Source organism: Pelodiscus sinensis, chromosome 10, assembly GCF_052426305.1.
Source record: "Pelodiscus sinensis isolate ZL-2025 chromosome 10, ASM5242630v1, whole genome shotgun sequence".
NCBI classification, from domain to species: domain Eukaryota; kingdom Metazoa; phylum Chordata; order Testudines; family Trionychidae; genus Pelodiscus; species Pelodiscus sinensis.
The window spans coordinates 4,777,233-4,796,694 of record NC_143061.1 but is presented as its reverse complement, the minus strand read 5'-3'; the positions used below and the strand labels follow the sequence as shown (position 1 = coordinate 4,796,694).

The window sequence follows — 19,462 nt, the reverse complement described above, 5'->3', positions numbered from 1 at the left end:
CCGCTCACATGCCGGGCACTTGGGAGCGGGGCCACACCTGTGCCCAGGGGCGGGGCCACCCATACGCCGCGCGCCTGGTGCCGGCGCCACCGATGCACCGCACTCCAGGGGCTGGCGCCACTCCTGTGCCATGCGCCCAGGGGCGGGGCCTTCCACGTGCTGTGCGCCTGGGTTGGCGCCACCCATATGCCGCATGGCTGGGGCTGGCACAGCCCTTGCGCCGTGCACCTGGGGGCAGGGCCGCCCCTGTGCCGCGCGCCCGGGCTGACACCGCCCATTCCCCACGTGCCATGGGGCAGGGCCGGCCCCAATCACTCAGCGGGCGCATAAAAATGGCCCGGTGGGCGCCATGGCGCCCGTGGGCACCACATTGGGGACCACTGGTGTAGACGCTACAGCTGTAGCTTGGGAGGTGGCATGGTAGAAGACTGCCACCTGCATCGTCTTCATGCCGGCTCTCCTGTGGTTGGCTCAGGTTCTGAAGATCTAGCGCTCTCTGTCAGGATGCGACTGGTGAACCGGTTCACTGGTGAGCCTCACCGCACAGGGTGAGACGTGCCGATTACGGTTAACCGGTGGGGGCTGCAACAGCCCCCCACCCCGTGTGGGCAGGGGGTCCGCCCATTGCAGGCCCGGCCCGGTGAGCTACCGGGAGGGGTGCTCCAGCCCCCCAACCCCATTTAGCAGTTAACTGGTTACAAATAACGTTTAACCAGTTAACGGATGAAAAGCGCTTTGACATCCCTCTCTCTCCAGCTCCCCGTGCCCCCCTCCCATCCCTCTTTCCCTCCCTCGATGACTCCGGGGATTGACAAAGGCCTGTAGGTCACAGTCCAGGCTTGGAGGACGGTGAATCAAAATGGCCGCCTCCTGGTGGCCTCCCTCCAGTTCCCCGCTGACGAGCGTCCCCATCTCACAGCCGAACAGGGCCTTTCGCGCTAGCCGGGCTGCCAGATGGTTCCACAAAAATACCGGACACACTTGACGTGACATCACCATCGATTAGAAAACACCGGACAGTTCTATTTTCTCATTTCAATTTTCTCCATTAGTTTCCCGAACAGGAAGCTCAAATACCGGACTGTCCGGTTGCAAACCGGACACCTGGCCACCCTACTAGCCAATGCCCGGCTTGGGAATCTCAGCCGAGACTCCAAGGAGTGGACGGGGCCGTGGGACCGCAGACCCTTTCCCCCGCGAGAGGTGGCCACTTGCGAGCCAAGGCTGAGGAGACCGTAGGGGTCGTGCGATGGACTCGCTGGCTGGATACACGGAGGCGGCCTGTCAGGCTGGGAGCCGCCCCCAGGCCTGTACAAATCCGAATAAATAATGCAGAGAGAAGCGCTCCCCCGCCCCGGAGCCGTTTGCCCGGCAGGAGCAGCCTGTGGGTGACGTCACGCCTGCGGCAGAGGAAATGCGGCGTAGGGCCCCCTCCTCCTCTTGTGGTCTCGCGCCTCAGACCCCTAACGCTCTGCCGAGGCCGCTTTCCCTTCTGTGCCGGGTGCAGGGTGTGTGGGAACCTGCCGAGGCCACGGGGCGGGGGAGCGGGGCTGGGTGCAGCTGCGGCGGAGGAGGAGGAAGGGGAAGACGGGGGCGAGAGGCAGGGAGGGTTTCCCTCTCAAGCCGAGATGGGCACGTTTCATTTCCCCGCGTGCTTTGGTGGCAGTCGGACCCAGCCGCCCGGGGGACAGCGACGCGGGGCGCAAGGCACGGGGTGGGCTGGCCAGGACGCAGGCCCCCGGCGCGTCCTCCCTCCACGTAGCCCGGGCGTCGCGGCTGGCAACCGGAGCGGTGCGTTGCACGTGCCGGGGAGGAAGCCGACCCCCAGAGAGCTCCCGGCTCCTCGACGGCGACACCTGGGACGATGCTCCTGAGGGCAGTCCGCCTCTGTGCGGTGCTGCTGACCTGCGGGCCTGCGCTGCTGCTCTCCCTGCCGGGTACGTATCTGCGCCTGCACAACGGCCGTGTGGCTGACGCCCGCCGGGGAGGGTCGGCTCGGCGGAGAGCTGCCTGCGCGGTGGAAGTAGTCCTGGCAGCCAGAAGGCAGGAAAGCCCAACACCGGGCCTGCAATGCCAAGGCAGCCCAGGCACTGGGACAGAAAGAAACACAAACACTCAGGGTGGATGTGGGGCCCTGCTCTGCCCCCCCACTGCAGCCTGGGAATAGGGGCCGGGGAAGCGGATTGTCTGGGGGGGGATCAGTGGAACTGCTGGATGTTGTGATAAGACTGAAAGGCGGGTTTAGCAAAACACGCTGGAGTTTCCCCTGGCTTTCCCCCTTCGTTCAGGGCCTGATCTCTACCGTTCGGCCCGTAAGACACGGTTGTTCTGGGGATCTTCTGAAAATGGAACGTGGCACAGGGCAGGGAACCTGGAGACCCCGAGCTTTGGTGCCCGCTTTGCCGCTAACTTGGTGTGCGAGCAGGCCACGTCCTGTCTCTGTGGCCCAGGGCTCCTGTCAGCAGAAGGGGTGTAATAAGACATGTCCACCTTTGTAAAGCACTTCTAGACCTCCAGCCACAAGGCCACACGGCTGTAAGTGACGGGCACCTTGTGCTACGGAAACAATAAAGCCTGGGGCTTGAGAGTCAGTGCCTGGCTTCTCGGGTGAGCTAAGGAAAAGAGAAAGGAAATCAAAGCCGCGCCAGAGCATAGAATTCGTGCTGGTCGGAGCCCTAACGAACGCCAACCGGGCCAAGTTTGCGAGGGATTCTAAAGAGGGCAAAATCAGTTCTGGAAATGAGCACGGTCTGGATTTTGTTTCAGAACTAGAAATAAAACCCCCAGTGCCCGGTTACAAACTCCTCTGCCTGCTTCATTCAGTGCAAACTGCTGAATCGTGTAAAAATCAACCCCCCCCAAACCTGCCTAAAAATTCCATTGTCAAATAAAATTCCATCCCACCCACACAAATTAAAAATCTCAACACATGCAAACCCCACACAAACCTCTTTACCGACTTATTCGTTATTGTTATTGTATTGCTGCATTACGGTAGCAAGTATGGCACAGACATGGAGTGAAAAGAATCATATTATTATCAGCATGGGAATCATAGGACCATAGAACGGGAAGGGACCTCGAGAGATCATCAAGTCCAGTCCCCTGCCCTCATGGCAGGACCAAGCACCATCTAGACCATCCCTGACAGGTGTCTGTCCAACCTGCTCTTAAATATCTCCAGGGATGGAGATTCCACAGCTTCCCTGGGCAATTTATTCCAGTGTTTCACCACCCGGACAGGTAGGGAGTTTTTCCTAATGTCCAACCTCCCTGAACCTCCCTGCAATCATGTCCCAGTTGTCTCTGCTCATATGAATGTCCTTAGTTACGTATTCATGACCATGTTACAACAGACCAATTGTCCTTCTAATCGTATCTCGTAAGAAAGCCTCACACTTTTTGTAAGCCATTCATAGTCCCGGTGTTGTGTTCCTTGTCTACCGGAAAGTACCATAGAAGCGGAGGGAATTGTGTGCGAGAATTCAGGGTTGGATCCGAGAGGTTTTGATCTTCTGTGGTTAATAACAAGGTTTATTAATCTCCAGAGCTTTCCATGGGATGGTCGGTTTGGATCACTGGCTCTTGGAACCTGGTAGAAAAATGCCCTGTTGTTGCGTTTTTTATTGGGGAATGGCCATCAATTTAACAAGAAAAAACTGAAGAAAAAACAACAAATGGTCTTGTAGCACTTTCTAGACTAACAAAACATGTAGCTGGGATCATGAGCTTTCGTGGGCACAGCCCACTTCTTCAGATGACTGGAGTATTAGAAGTCCAGATCCAAGAATAAATAAGGAGCAGGGGGGAGGAAAAAAAAGAGAAAAAAGGGGGAGGGGGAAGAGAGCGAGACAGTGAGTAGATGTTTCAAGTAGTTACAAAAGGCCGATAAGAACAATTAGCACCTCCATTAGTTAGTTGGTTGATTAAGTCATTAGGAAGTGGAAGGCAGTGTGCGAGCCAGCTGATGCTGCTGTTCATACCACTTGCATAAGAATTAAACTTGTAAACGAAGTTAAGTTCCAGCCCTTCTCTGTGTGTTTGGCTTGTGGAATTGGCCTGAAACAACTGTCCCTCGGGCTGGGCTAGGAAGGGGCTCACCTAAAAATCTGGGTTTAGATCTAGGTTTCAGACACGGCCCTGTAAGCAGGCCGAAGTCCGTCTCCAATCCGGAGAGCTAGACGGGTTTCCTGGGGAAAGCACAGGGGAAGCTTATTATCGGTAATTAATGGTGGGGCGGCTCCTTCCCAGCAGTGAGTGTGACCAGCCTGAATCCAGCCCCCGGGGTTCAGTCAGCCGCGGCGCCAGGGCCTCGCTCTGGGTGTGTGTTTTGCCGGTGACGCTCGGCAGCGGTTCAAAGGCTCATGCCAGAGGGGCCTGAGTGGCCGGGTTGCGCGGGTTCATGTGCATGTCCCGGGAGACACGCTGCAAAAGGCAGCTGCCCCGGGCAAGCTTAGTGCCCACCCGCGTGTCCGTCTGCAAGGACGCGTCCGTTCTGATCTAGGGGTGTAAACTCCTGATGAACTGGTGAACCGGTTAAACCTGAGACGTGACCATTAACTGATTAAAAGGGGAGGTATCCATGCACACGTGGAACAGGCTCTTGGAGGAAGCCCCTTAGTGCCCCAGGCCCCCACGGGGTCCTGCTCTTCCTTCAGGCTTGGCCACGCAGCCTCCCTGCCTCCTCGCCTGAGCTACTCAGCTCCAGCCTCCCTATTTCACACCCTGGACTCTGCACGGGGAGCCCAGCGGAGATATCGGGGAGGGACTCGGCCCCTCTCGGGGGCTGGTGCCCCTCCCTTGCGTCTGCAGCGACACCCGCGCAGCCTTTGGGAGGCAGCCTGGGGTTTATCGGTCCCCTGGCGCACAGCGTCGGAAGTGCTTGCCTTCGCGCAAAGACGTGAGAGCGGGAGACCACCCACAGGGCACACTGGCAGGACGCAGGGATGCGAGCTCTACACCCACCAGTGTCAAGGGCAAACTCTTCAGGCCCGGGGACGACCTTAACCGGATGGCCTCCGAGCTCTCGCCACCCCGCTGCCCCTGCCTGTGTGACGGAGGGCCCCTGCCACCACGAATCACAGTGACATTCAAGTTGCTTCCAGCCCCAAAGGACTAGTCACGGACCTCGGTCAATTGCACCTTAGATCTTCCATCGAAGGCAACAAACATTGGGAGCCAATCCTGAAATGAACTCCGCACAGATTTATAAAGCGGGTAAAGGCAAGAGGGGAGTGATTCCCAAGGCGAAAGGAGACGATCATCAAACACAAACGAGTTATGAGCTTAAGTTTCAAAAGGTACTAGAAGCTTCTATAACCAGCATGCTCTCCGGGGCTACTGGGGATCTCTTGCTTGTGTCTAGAAATGTTGCTCCAAGCAGTTTCTCCTCTTTCTGGTTTTTATCTCCCTTCCACGTGCTGGGCCTGCAAACTCAGCTGATGGCAGGAATTCCCTTCCATGACTCCTCTCCATGCAGGGGGTGGGAGCAAGAGCAGGAGAACGGAGTCTTTTGTCCATTTTAATGACAATATTTGGGCAGGGCGTTCCACCTTCTTTGCACTAGTGCATGTCTCTTTCCTCTCGGGCACGTTACATAAGCGCCGCGGCTCACACTACACATATTCTCTTCGGGTACATCTAGACAGCGGGCCTGTTTTGGGTTACCAGAGGCATCCCGAAATAGCTCCCCCATGTCTTTTAAACGTGCCCGTTCTTTCGAAATGTTTTTCAAAATAACGGGCATGCTCTTCCGGCATCCCTGTAACTCTTGTTTCAGGAGGATGAGGGGCTGTCTCGAAATAGCGCGTTATTTCGAAATGTGGCGCTGTGTAGACGCGCCAAATTTCGAAAGATGCTATTTTGCAATACGACGGCAGTAAGATATGCGGTGTGCGTTGCGCAAGTGGCGTGTCTTATTTGGAGTTTAGGGGGCTGTGTAGACACGCCCTTAGCCTGTGGGATGCAGAGCGAGATGAATGCCGGCAGCAACTCACACACAAGCAGGGAAATCTAAACACAGTCTCAGGCTGGCTTTAATAACACTAGCCCACCAAGGAGCCAGAGCGGTTCCCGTTCTGTGTCATGCCAGCCACGGGGATGCTGGCATGCACTGGCGGCCGGTCTGCCAGCATCACAGACAGTAGCAGCCTCTTCTGGCAACCAGCTTTTCTATCCCTCACCAGTCTTCCTTCAGCCCTTCACTGTCCCGCCAGGGCCAGGTGGAGTCCACACCCCTCGGTCACAGGTGCCCAGCGGATAAACACTAGTGAGATCAAACGGGCACCTCCGTGCAGATGGGCACCCGGGTGGGGACGGCTCGTCCTGAAGTGACAGGAGCATCTGGGCTGTCAATCTCCCATTGTCTCCTCCCGTTTTCCTCTGACACGGGTCGTCCTCGGTCGGTCCTGTTAATGAGCCGTTGCGTGTGTGCAGACAGCTCAGCCACCCTGATGGCTCTTGGCCTGCCTGCAGAGCCAGCTTCATTCTTCCCTCCTGCCCGGGTAACCATGCAAACCACGGGGGAAACTGAGGCACGCAGTGGCGACTTCGAAATACTGCCCGGAATGCCCATTTTGTCCCAGGTCACTGCCACAGGGATGGAGCCCAGGCCACAAGTTCAAGCCACGGGCGGGTCACTGCCGGCCAGCACCTCGGGGAAAGGAGCTGGTGGGCCGAGTCCGGGGCCTAGCGGGCACCTTGGACAGGTTGCTGGCTGTCTCAGTGGAGTGTCTGAGGACCGGCGTTCCCATGGTGATTCAGCTCTTCCCCTTGTCCCTCCAGCGCGGGGGTGCATGAGAGTGGTGACTAGGGGTCGCAGGGGTAGACAGGGACAGTTAGCTGCCCCCTTCGTCTAGGCCCTCCGCAGACCAGCAGGGAGAAGGCGGCCCCGGTGCCAGACCCTTCATTGCCCAAGCTAGGATGACGCAAGGGTGGGGGGAGACAAGCAAAGTATGAGACCAAGATCTGGGGGGAGGGGCCAGCTGGCCCAGTGGGTACGAGAGGAGGATGACACACCGGCTGTAAAAATAAACCCTAGTTTGCATCGGTAACAGCTGGAAATTCCTCTGCGGTCGGGTGGGTGCCGCCGAGAGCAGACATTGGCCCCACTGTTCCATAGACCAGTGATGAACAGGGATTCAACGTGAGCCGGTTATTTCGCCCCAATGCCAGGCGCTTTGCTGTCCAGAGGCCGTTGATGCCAATGGCAGCAGGCCTGCTGGACTCTGTATTTAGTGCGGTGCTGCGTGGCCCATCCGGAGAAAGAACACTGGGATGGGGGCGGAGAGAGAGAACAAGTGAGGGGTACTCATGGGGAGTAGGGAGAGAGGCCAGAAGCAGGCAGGTCCCTGGGAGTGACCGTTCGAGTCTGTGGAGGGCCCAGTCCGGGTGCAAGAGAGGCCCGGTGAGCCAGAGGAGATGGAGACGGAGAGGCAGCAGGAGATGGAAGCTGCCAGAGGGGCGTGTTTGGGACCTGGCAGGAGCGCAGCGGAAGGGGCGACCTGCTGAAATCTCCAGGGCTAGAGCGCAGGGCTCCGAGGAACCGGGAGAGCGGCGGGGCAGGCAGGGAAGCTAAGCTGGGAGGGATCCCGCTGGGAAGAGCAGGGTGGCCCTCTGCTTAGAAGGACTGACGTGACTGGCTTGGGCTAGAGGACAAGACAAGGACGTACAGAAAGTCCGGCTGTGGTCCCAGGCGCCAGGTTGTGTTACGTGGGACAGGGAGGGACGAGATGTCTGGAGCTTACCCAGGAAACGGACAGTGTTCGGTGCTTCTGGGGGTGAGCGGCTTATTTGCATCATGCCTTGTAACGCACTGTCCTCCAGAAAGGGCGTTATTGAAGCAAGAACGCCTGGCACTTGAGTTACCTGAGGGGGAAACTGAGGCAGGCATGCCTGACCTGCTGGGGCTGGGCGCCTGAGAGTTCTCTGGATTGGCGTCTGAAGGACAGGTCCTTGGCCCTAGAGGGCCTCTGGGTGTGATCAAAAGTCCACAGTCCTCTCTGTGCCCTTGAATCCCCACGAGCCTCCCTGACCCCACAGGCTGTACTCTCCCCTCAGTCGTTGGCCTGGCCCCTGCAACTGACAGGCGGCCGAGCACAGACACAATAGGACCCAGAAGTCTGAGGACAGGGCGTCAGTCGGTTGCCGCGGGGCTGAGTGGGTTGTCGTTACCCATCCGACACCCGCCGGCAAAGAGGTGTCAGAAAGCACCTGCCGCGGATCAGTTATACCACCACCCCACCCTGGCAAGTGCCTCTGCATCAGTTTCACCTGCTGCCTTTCAGAAGCACAATCAGCAACAGAAAGGATGACGCACCGGGTGTAAAAATAGATCCTCATTTACATATGGAACAGCTGGAAGTTCCTCTGCAGTCAAGGGGGTGCAAATCGAGAGCAAAATTTGGCCCCATATAAACATGCAATGGGACGGTTATTACGAGGGATTAAATATTAGCTAGTTATATCTCCCAATACCAGATCCTTTGCTGTCCAGAGGCCATTGATTTCAATGGCTATAGGCCAGAAGGATTTTGTATTTAGTGCTGTGTGGGACATTCAGATAACGAGCTTCAGCACCCACACAAGGGCAGGAGAAACGTCCTTGTCAACTTCCTAGACTCTGCCTAGGCCCCATATTGCTGATAAATGAGGCAAAGAACCAATGCTGATTGTTGTCACTTTGAATTCTGGGCGCTGCTCTGCAGACGCACCACGGAGGGCATAAAGCAGTCCGGCGTAGACTCGCGGCACGGTTCTGTCTGGCCATCGTAAGCCAGCAATAAATCGAATCAATTAACCACCCACATGCAGAACTTTTCATTGTCCCCATGCCTTGCAGCACTCCTATCAGTCGGCCTCAAAGCACTTAAAGGAGGAGAGATTCTTATTCCCATTTTAAAGGTGGGAAAACTGAGGCGCGTGACTTGCCCAAGGTCTCTTGACCCGCCAGTGGCAGAGCCAGGAATGTAACCTGAGTCCCAGGGTAGTGTGCTGCCCATTGGCTCACACTGCCTCTCTGTGCAGCTGTGAGGTAGGCGGTGTCTCAGGTTGTCAGCATGTACATTCAGGCTGGATCCTCATATCCTTGCATGCCAGGGCCCTGATCCCGGAGAGACGCTTCTAGAGGCTGCCACCGTGGCAATAATAACCAGGCTCTGTTTGTTCTGCACTGGCTCCGGCTGATCCCCGTGTGCTGTCCTTTGTCTCTTTCCCAGACGCAGTGACGTTTTACCCGGAGGAGCTGTCCATGCCGGAGGGCAGCAACGCCAGCTTCTTCTGCAACATCTCCACGGCGAGCTTCTCTCGGTCGGACTACAGCTTAAACTGGTACAAAAAGATCAATTCCACCCACAACCAAAAAATTGCAGAGTTGAATGGGAACAAACAACAACTCCAGAAGGAGAATTTCGTCCTCATCAACCACACTTCCACGGTGGAAATAAAGATCCTGAACCTCACCAAGAGCGACTCGGGGGATTATTTCTGCGGGCTGATCATTTTCTCCTCGTTCAGCAAAGTGCTGGAAAGCAACGTGTCTCAGCTCACGGTGACAGGTTTGTTTCTGAGTGTAACGAACAAGCGTGCCGGTGTGTCTATTGCCGCCCCCTGCTGGAGGGGCTCAGAGCAGCCCAGCTGTGGCCCATAGACCCTGCGTGAGCTCTAGTGGTAGGAGCTTGTGCTTTTCGAGAAGCAAGTCTGAGCTGTGTCCTCGGGGCTGCATAAGAATGCCAGAACAGCCACACTGGGTCAGGCCAAAGGCCCATCTAGCCCAGCATCCTGCCTTCCGACTGGCCAGTGCCGGTGCCCCAGAAGGAATTAACAGAACAGGGAATCCATTGATCTGTTCCCTGATTCTGACACCATCCCTACCCACCCTGGCTAACAGCCATTGATGGACCTAACCTCCAGGAATTGATCTAGTTCTTTTTTGAACCCTGTCAAAATCCTGGTCTTCACAACCTCCTGTGGCAAGGAGTTCCACAGGTTAAATGTGTGTTGGGTGAGGAAATACTTTCTTTTGCTTGTTTTAAACCTGCCACCTATTAAGGCTGCGGGGAAATCCCAGGCGTCTGTGCTACACAGTGAAGTTGAAGTTTTGTTACAATGCTCTCTTTACTGGCCTGAACATTTTAAGTCCAGCATCTCTTCCCCCTCCCGCCGTCGCCGCGATGGCCCAGGGAGCCAGGTTAGAATGTGCCGTTTCTAGCTGCTCACATCAGCCAGCATCTCTGGCTGTGGTGGTTGCTTTTGCAGGTGGCCAGCCAAAGTCTAGGCCTGCTGCTTGCCAGCTGTACGCCAGGCCCCCGCTTTCCAACCAGGACATGAGGGCAGCATCCGAAGACACCGCTCGGGGCGAGGGCCCCAGGGCTAGCCGCGGTTACATGTGCTTTCCTGGCCACAGCGCATGTCGTGACCGCCTCTGGTGCAGAGTTTATAAACCACACAGCCACATTTCCAGCAGCTGACCTGAGTCAAAACCAAACCAGGGCTGGGGCGGCCCCGCTGGGCTCGCGGCGGGTATCGGAAAGCATGTAGGTGGGGAGAGCTTGACCCATATCGAGCGCCTGGTGCACAGCGGTGGGGCTGCAGAAATGTGAACCCGGGGCATAAGCCCTGGGAGGTGACACTGGGCCATGGATATTTTTCTGTGCTACTGTCACTCCACCCCGTCCCCCGCCTCACGATCTGCTGCTGCAAGGACCTCTCTCCCCCAGCTGCATGCCTGGAGGCAGATGCCCAAATCCATCACCCTCTCTCGCTCTGCTGCCCAATCCCAGCTCCTCTGCGTGGTCTGTTTCAGCGGCAGGAAACTCCCGCCCCCCACCACCCCGGGGCCTGTATGTTTGCAGCTGCCGTGGCTGCAGGCAGGTGCTGCAGGCAGAAGTTGATCTCAGCCGCGTGGCCACGCAGGGAGTGTTGTCTCTGGATCATGGGCGCTCTGCTGAGCCCCCCGCGAGGGCCGGGACCCTACTCCCAGGCCCTGTCGAGACAGAGCCGAGGCGGGGGGGCGGCCTGTCGTGCCGGAGGAGGGGCGTTGGGTTGCCAGGCGTGTCCCAGAGATGACACTGTGTCTCCTTTCTGTTTGCCACCCCCTAAAGGAATCCTCGTCTCAAACGAATCCTCGCCCAGCGGGACCAAGGACGGGACCGAGGACGAGGTGGAAGACAACAGCTGGACAGGGGACTTTAACGTGCCTCTGATCGTCATCCCCAGCGTCGCCGGGGCCATGCTGCTGGGGCTGATCGCCTACATGCTCTCGTGCCGGATGCGAGGTGCGTCGTGGCGGGGCCCCGGCCCGTCTGGCTGGGCGAGCGGGAGAGAGGGTGGGGCGCTGGAGGGACCCCCCCAGGGCTGCTGGGGAGGGGAGGGCGAGCTCCGCCATTCTGCCTCCATCCCAAGGCCCCGCCGGGTTGCAGTGCTCCCTGCCTCGCAGGCTCGGGCCCCAGAGGGCGGACGTCCCCTCGGCCCCACGGGAGCCTGGCTCGGCCCATGGGAGGCCAGAGGGGAATGGTACCAGGAACTCTCCGACGTCCCTGTGTGAAGGACGGTCAGCCCAAGGCGTGGGGCCTGGGCGAGGCGGGGCGGAGAGCGGGCCTGGCTGTGGCCGGAGGAGCTGGCCGGGCGGTCTCAAGGGGAGGGGCAGTGGCTGCCGTGGCTCCCCTCCATGCTGCCCCTTCCTCAGGCACAGGCCTCCGTGAGCGCCCCAGGGCCCAGGGCTGTTTCAGGGCAGCGTCCCCGGCGGATCAGCTCAGCCAGAGCTAGGCCAGGCCTGTCCGGTCCCTCTGCCCCACAGCCCCTCAGGGCGGCGCCTGGCCCCGGCCAGCGGAGGCCGGGGCCCAGAGAGGTCGAGGTGCAGAGCCGGGGGTGCGTTTATGGGGCAGCTCCGAGCTGACCGCTCCCCTAGCTGGGGAGAGCGCTGGCTGGGGCCAGCGAGCTGTGAGGAGACCCCAGCCCACCCGTCCTCTTCCCCGCTAATGATGGACGCTGTAAGGCACCGGCCGTCTTACTTGGGGCCCGGCCCTTCTACAGGAGGAGCCAGCAGCTCCGTGTCCTCAGCCAGGCTGGTGGGGCGAGAACCTGAGTGGGCCCTTTGCTCCTGAGCGGAGCGTTTGGGTAAAAAACCAGGGCGCAGCTGGGGAAGCTGGCGCTGGCTTTGAGAGGGGCCTTGGGGAGCCGTGTCTGGATGGGGCACACGCGCCGGGGGGCCTCAGGAAACGCCCGGGGAAGATGTTGCAGGCGGCAGGGTCCATGCAGTGCCAGAGTCATTCATAGATTTGCTGGGCGGGAGGTATAACACGGCTCACTCCCCCCGTCCCCTCCCCCGGTGGAGCCGAGCACCTGTGCCGGGTCTAACCAAATGTGTTACTTTGCAGGGCAGCAGAAACCACAAAGTGAAAACGCACCCTTGGTAAGTTCCCCGCCGTGCACAGGCGGCTGCGCGGCTGGGGCGCGAGGCGAGGCAGGAAAGGGCCGGGGCTTGCCGGGGCGTTAGGAGCACGTGCCTTGTTCCTCGCAAGGGCTGCGGGGAGAATGGCTGGTCGATCCCCAGGCTGATTTCTCCTGGGGCAGTGCAACCCGCCAGCAACCGACGAGAAAGCAGAGAGAGAAACAAGCGATTGCGAGACTCGTGGAGTCGGCCAAATACCTTGGCTTGCAGCCCGTGTAGCATTGGTATCCGTCACAGTAACTGATTGAGGGTACATTTCCATCGCTGTCCCCAAATACCCCCCCAGCACACCCAGCAGAGACACAAACACGCCAGCCCCCTTGCACTGCACAGCGCCGCGTGCTGGAAACAGGCAGGGAGCGAATGCAGTTCTCCCAGCTGGAGTCAGGCCAGGACGATTGGCTCAACAGCCCCCCTCTTGCTAAAAGGATGCATGGACCTCCATCAGACTCGAAAAGTGAAGCCCATGATGTGTCTGACTGCCCCTACCTGGGCCAGCCCTGACTCAGGGGAGTGCTCCCTGCAAAATCACTAGCACCTCCAATTCCTTGCAGACGTCTCATCCGATGTTCCCTCTAACTTTTTCCACCCATGTGCAGAATAAATTTTGTTCCGTGTGTAACCACCACCAAGGTGGATTTGAACCTGGGACCTCACTATAGAAGCCTCTACCCTCTGAGCTAAAAGCAAGCTAGCTCCCAGCCCATGCTGTAGAGATCTCTTGATCTTAACTGCTGCAGTGGTCTAGGTGCCACTTGCAGTAGTCAGTAACCACACTAGGTGTGTGAGTCACACGTGCACCAAGGCAGGTGCCGACCTGCACGACCAATAGATACGCACGCTGCCGGCTATGGGCAGGAGGGGCTAATCACCTGGCTTTCTCCTGGGTGGCCACCCACGCGCTTGGCTTACAGGGAACACCGGTCTCATCCAGTTACGAGTCAGGTCCGACCCTGTGAGTTTGTGAGCGCTCATGGGGTTACAGTGCCAGGAGTTTTGATTGCAGCCTTGCTGATTTCCAAGCATTGGCTGCTCTCTTATAATGCCTTGTCGTGAGAGTCTACAGAAGCTCAGGCTTCTTCGTTGATCCAAGACAAGGTTAAGTGGTACCCATCCAGGGAAGAGCTTGAATATAGCAACAAAACAAACACACAAAAAACACTGTGATGAGATCCAGTGGCTGGAAGCCAAAGCTCGACCAGACCAGAAACAAGGTGCACGTTTTAAATTCAGAGTCCTTAACCCTTGGGCCCTCCTTAATCCCCTTAGCCCACAACATTTTGGCACCTGAGGCGGGGAGCTCAAATGACGCCCCCGTGTCCCCTCGCTTGGGCCAAAACTTTGAAAGGTCTCAATTCTGCCTTCTTCCTGTTCTACTCCTCTCCTGGTACCACTCTGCTACCTACATATGCACCAGCAGCAGACACAATTTTCTACACTCTGGGTCCTAGTGGCACCCTCCCTCACTCCATAGTCTGGCACCTGAGGTGGCTGCCTCAGTTTGCCTCATGGTAAGGCCAGCCCTGGGAGAGGAGGTGGGTTTGCCGTCCCATGGAGTCTTTAAATCAGTGTATCTTAAACTTTTTAAGACCAAGGATTTTTTTGTTGAGCAAAAAAAAAAAAAAAAAAAAAGTAGCCTGCTCCTTTAAGGATGGCTGTTTTGAACTCTGTTGTTCTCCGCAGCACACCAGAACACGGCTTAAGAAACACTGCTTTAAATCGAGGCAGGGGGGGGTTTTAAAAACGTATACTTGATCCCCAGCGAACAGCGGCAGCTCTAGAGCTGGTGCTAAACAGGCGCTCTGAAGGGATGCGCAGCATGGTCCCTTCTGGCCTTCCACGGGGTGAATCTGTGCGTGGGGGGGGGGGATCCATAGAGAAGTCAGTCGTGTGTGGCTGGGATGCTGAGTAAAAATGGCCCCTCTTGTTGTGCAGAAGGACGACCAGCCCCCGGGGATAACGGTGTACACGGTGGATTACGGCGTGTTGGAGTTCCAGCAGGAGAAGCTAAAGGCCCTGGTGGAGAGCCCCACGTCTGACCACACGGAATACGCCACCATCGTGTTCGCGGAAGAGAAGCCTGTAACCCCAGAGAGGGGGAAGAGAACGAAAAGCCCCTCTACCCAAGCACAGCCCTGCTGACGGGCGGGGAGCCCCGCCAGGCCGCTTCTTCCTGGTGGTCACCACTCGACAGCTTTCTTGGAGGCGCTCACACTGGGAGGTGGCCCTCTTTGGACACGCTGGTCATGGATGTGCACCAGCCCCGGCTCTCCTGCCTCCCCGTCTCGGGCGACCACATTCATGACGGACACTTTACGGCACCGGGCCGTCTTCCGTGGGGACCGTCCCTTCTCCGGGAGGTGGCAAGCCATTGGTTGCTGCTCAGGGAGGCGTTCACGCGGATTCGCCGGACCAAGGGGCCCGCGGCGGGAGCCCGACGCTGCCCCATGTGGGGTCCTCGGCTTTGGTTTCTTGCGCTGCAGAGGTGGATTGCAGCGGCAGCATGATCCGTCCCTGGGGTGGAGGTGGGGAAGAAGTGGAGTCATTGGAGTCAGGTGGGCTCCAAAGAGAGGCCTTCCCCGGCCTCCTCCTTCAGGAGGCTGATACCAAGCCTGGGTCAGGGAGAGGGTAAATCGGTGGAAAAGGATGGGAGCTCCAGGGTGGATGCAGGGGCACCCCCAGGATGATACTACCATGGACAACCAGGGCCCACGTCTTGGATGCAAGTCCACGTCATGGACTTGCCATTGCACAGACACTGATCTCTCCGTCCTTGGTCTCCCCAGGCCAACCGGAGCTCCAATGTGCCTCTTTGGACTGCCTGCTGGGTTTGAACCTACTAAGAAATCTTAACGTTGGGAGATAGCTGTAAATGCACGCACCTGGCGGCAGGGTGCAAGGACCCTAGGAAACAGGCTACAGCCCTGATGCGTGCTGCCCTCCGTAAGAGCTGCAGCGCCCAGGTGGGGGGCAGGGGGTCTGCTCGGGGGGCAGCAGACAGGAGAAGGTTGCTCTTCCTGTCCTGTGCCAAGCGAGCTCTGCGGGAGAAGCTGCCTGGCGTGTAACCCCGCGTGTCGAAAGACGACTGGGAAACGGGCTGCAACGGCTTGGTTTCCTGTTCCATAGTTTCACGTATTTGCACTTGAGATTTAAGAGCTCCAGGTGAGTGGAGCTGGATTGAAACCCAACGGGGTGGAAATCCAGATTCTAGGCGGCGCACGGACTGGGCGCACCTGGCTTCTTGACCCGCCCTGCTGGAATCCCGGGGACTATGGGAGCAGGACGTGTCACTCCCGGGGTTCACGGTCCCCGAGGGCCTGATCTTGTTGAGAGGGTGCTTGGCTCTCGGCGGCAGCACCCCCGGGGGCAGGCCCCAGGAGTTTACACTGAAGTGATCAAAGGTCTCTGTGAATAAAAAGAAGCTTTCACTTGCCCTTTGGTTTGGTTCCCTGCTTCCTGACGTAGGTGATGAGGAAAATGCTGGAGATTGTTTGGAGTCTGGGGCTTCTGGACAGCATGCAGGGGTGGGGAATCTAAGGCCCGGGGGCAGATGTGGCCCCCGGCTTGCCTAGATCTTGCCCCCAAGGCTCCGGGCCCCCCAAAATCTGGCGCTCCAAAATCTACTAGCATGGGGCCTTCCAGGCTCTGACAGTGTGGGGAGTGTCTTTCTGCCTCTCAGTCGGGGGCCATGTCCGTGAGGGCTTTTTTTTGTTTTGCTTCTCACTCGTGTGCGGCCCCCGACCTGAAAAAGTTCCTCTCAAAAAAGATCTACTGGCATTAGAAAAGGTTCAGAGAAGGGCAACTAAAATGATGAGGAGTTTGGATCGGGTCCTAGATGAGGAGAGATTAAAGAGAGTGCAACTTTTCAGCTTGGAAAAGAGGAGACTGAGGGGGGATAGGATAGAGGTCTATACAATCATGAGTGATTGGAGAAAGTCAATAAGGAAAAGTTATTTACTTGTTCCCATAATATAAGAACTAGGGGCCACCAAATGAAACTAATGGGCAGCAGGTTTAAAACAAATAAAAAGAAGTTCTTCTTCACCTAGTGCATAGTTAATCTGTGGAACTCCTTGCCTTAGGAGGTTGTGAAGGCTAGGACTATAACACGGTTTAAAAGAGAACTAGATAAATTCATGGAGGTGAAGTCTGTAAATGGCTATTAGCCAGGATGGGTAAGGAATGGTGTCCCCAGCCTCTGTTTGTCAGAGGGTGGAGATGGATGGCAGGAGAGAGATCGCTGGATCATTCCCTGTTCGATTCACTCCCTCTGGGACACCCGGCATTGGCCACTGTCAGCAGACAGGACACTGGGCTGGATGGACCCTTGGTCTGACCCTGTATGGCCGCTCTTATATTCTTTCCCCTAGGGGCAGTGGAGTCTCGGGCTAAGGCTACTTTGCGCTACAGGAATGCAAAGAATAACAGGAGTTGGGTCTGGTTCCCACCAGGCTGTGGTTCTGGTGCGGGTCACGGGGCTGTTTTCTCCCAGGTTAGAGGAGGCTGTTCACGAACAGGTGATCATGAAGGAGGAAAGCGTCCAACTTTGGCTCCAATCCTGCCGCTGGATCCTGGGGGGCTGAATTTTGGACCCATTCACTTCAGTGGAGACTCTGGGGGTACTTCTGGAAGCTTTGAAAGGGTGGGGGTGGGACGCATGCCTGCAGGGCAGCAGAGATCACAAAACACTGAGCAGAGCCATGAGAGCAGGCATTGTGGGATAGTGGCGGAAGCCAGTTTTCTCCACAAAACAAACAGCAGAGTCCACACTGGCTCTTTGTGGACAATAAAGGGAGGGGGAGAGACAAAAGTCTCTCGGAGGGCTGGAAGTTTTTTGTCGCCAAAACTGGGAGTTTTTCCCGACAAAAGTTGCATTGTAGTGGGTATGCTCTCACTGTTATGTCACCAAAAGGCAGTGTTTGGCAACGAAATATGCCCGTGTAGACAAGGCTTAAGGAACTCAGCATTAGCTCTGCCTTCGGAAATGATCACTAGTCACCCAGAACTCACACATACTGAGTGATACTGCACAGGTTTCTTTCTCTTACCGCCGACTGACGTAAGAGAGGGTTCCCAGAGAGGGTGACATCCTACAAAGCCTTCTCTCATGCGAGGCAGGTTTTTGGATCCACCCAGTAGGGGGTCCTTGTGGGGGTGAGCTCCGTCAGGCAGCTGGCAGGACCCAGGCCACAGAGCCCGTCTGAACATTCATTGAATCATAGAAACGTCTGGCTGGCAGCATCTCGAGAAGTCATCAAATGCAGCTCCCTGAGCTGAGGCCGGACCAAGAATACCGAGACCCTCCCTGACAGGGGTTTGGCCGACTGTTCTTTCAGCCCTTCAGGTTTTCCTCAGATCTAACCTACATCACGGAGGAGGAAGCTGATCAGGTTTTGTCCCACCTTCAGTGAACATGGAGAGCCACTGGGCATTGTCCTCTTTGGAGCAGCCCTGAGCATAGAATCCAAGGGCTGGAAGAGACCTCAGGAGCCATCAGGTCCAGCCCCCTGCCCAAAGCAGGACCAACCCAACTCAATCAACCCAGCCGGGGCTTTGTCAAGCCAGGACTTAAATGCCTCTAGGGATGGAGATGCCACCCCCTCCCTCGGGAACCCGTCCCAGCGCTTCCCCACCCTCCCAGGGAAATAGTTTTTCCCAGTGCTTTAAAAAAAAAAAAAAAAAAAAAAAAAAAAAGGTGCCGGTACTGAGTTGCTGAGCCAAAAATTGTTGAACAAAAAAAAAAAAAAAAAAAAAAAAAAAAATTGCTCCAGGGAGAAATGTGGTCACTGCCCCTTTAATTGTCATGTGTCCCGAGAGCACTTCCGTGTGGCACAAGGGTTCTGAGGGCCGGATGGGGGCTGTGTCGGGGGAAAGCGTGCTCCCCAAAAAAGGTGACTGGTGCATACTGTCACAAAGAAAGCGCTGGGTTTTCCTAATGTCCAACCCAAACCTCCCCCACTGCAACTTGAGACCACTGCTCCGCGTTCTGCCATCTGCCACCACCGAGAAAAAACTCGCCATCCTCTTTGGAACCTCCCTTCAGGAAGTTGCAGGCTGCTATCAAATCCCCCCTCACTCTTCTCTTCTGCAGCCTAAACAAGCCCAAATCCCTCGGCCTCTCCCCGTAAGCCATGTGCTCCAGCCCCCAAAGCATGTGTTCCTCCCTGATCATTTTATATGAAATCTGTTCTCAGATTCCCCCTGTCTTCTTTTCTCAACCCTAAACTTGCCAAGGACTGGACACAGGAGGCCAGCTGGGACCTTGCTGGTGCTGAGGAGAGCAGGACAATCCCCTCCCGTGTCTTACATACGATACTCCGGTTCATACACCCCCGAATGACTTTTCACTGCAGCATCATACTGGTGACCCGCGTGGTCCACTATCACCCCTGATCCTTTTCAGCAGTGCTGCTGCCTGGCCATTTACTCCCCATTTTCTAGCGATGCATTTGATATTTCTTTCCTGAGGGAGGGTCCTTTGCACTTGTCTGTGCTGAATTCAGACTGATTCTCCCATTTGCCCAGGTGATTGTGAATTCTAAGCCTGCCCCGTCCCCCAGAATGCGGTCTGGGAAGAGGGCTGAGGATACTGCTCTTCTGCTCCCGCCGGAGTGTGTGCCAAGGGAGGTATTCACATGTCACAAAGGGCGTCTTGCACAAGCTATACTTTGCAGCCTCAGACCCAAAGCCTGTAGGGCAAGCGGGCCGGGGACACGTGCCCCCACAGAAAGAGTGCTGATAAATATCAGCCCTTTGCTTTTAATAGCCAGCCTGGGCTTTATTTGCTGAGCGCTTCAGAAAAGCCCCAGAAGCTGTGGAGGCCGCGGGGGTGAAGTGCTACCTCAGTCAGCAGTTTTGTTTCTTGCTTTCCCGTAAGACTGACACTTTCTCGATGCAGCCTCGGGACTGGCTCACTTTTTCCACTCTGCCTCCGTAGCAGAGCGGGGAATTGGAGCGGCGAGGTGCCACCGGCCGCGCTGTGGAGGGCTGGCTGCTGCGGTTTGATGAGCACAC

At 57.0% G+C, this 19,462-nt stretch overlaps 1 protein-coding gene across 1 annotated transcript; it reads left to right on the top strand.

Annotated features, from left to right (window-relative positions):
- Positions 1–1,399: 1,399 nt before the first annotated feature.
- On the top strand, positions 1,400–18,078 carry LOC102445197 (programmed cell death protein 1-like). Its single transcript, XM_014578548.4, has 5 exons — positions 1,400–1,937; positions 9,216–9,554; positions 11,100–11,273; positions 12,375–12,409; positions 14,384–18,078. The coding sequence occupies exons 1-5, from the start codon at positions 1,865–1,867 to the stop codon at positions 14,588–14,590; spliced, it is 828 nt and encodes a 275-aa protein (XP_014434034.3). The 5' UTR covers positions 1,400–1,864; the 3' UTR covers positions 14,591–18,078.
- The last annotated feature ends 1,384 nt before the right edge of the window (positions 18,079–19,462 follow it).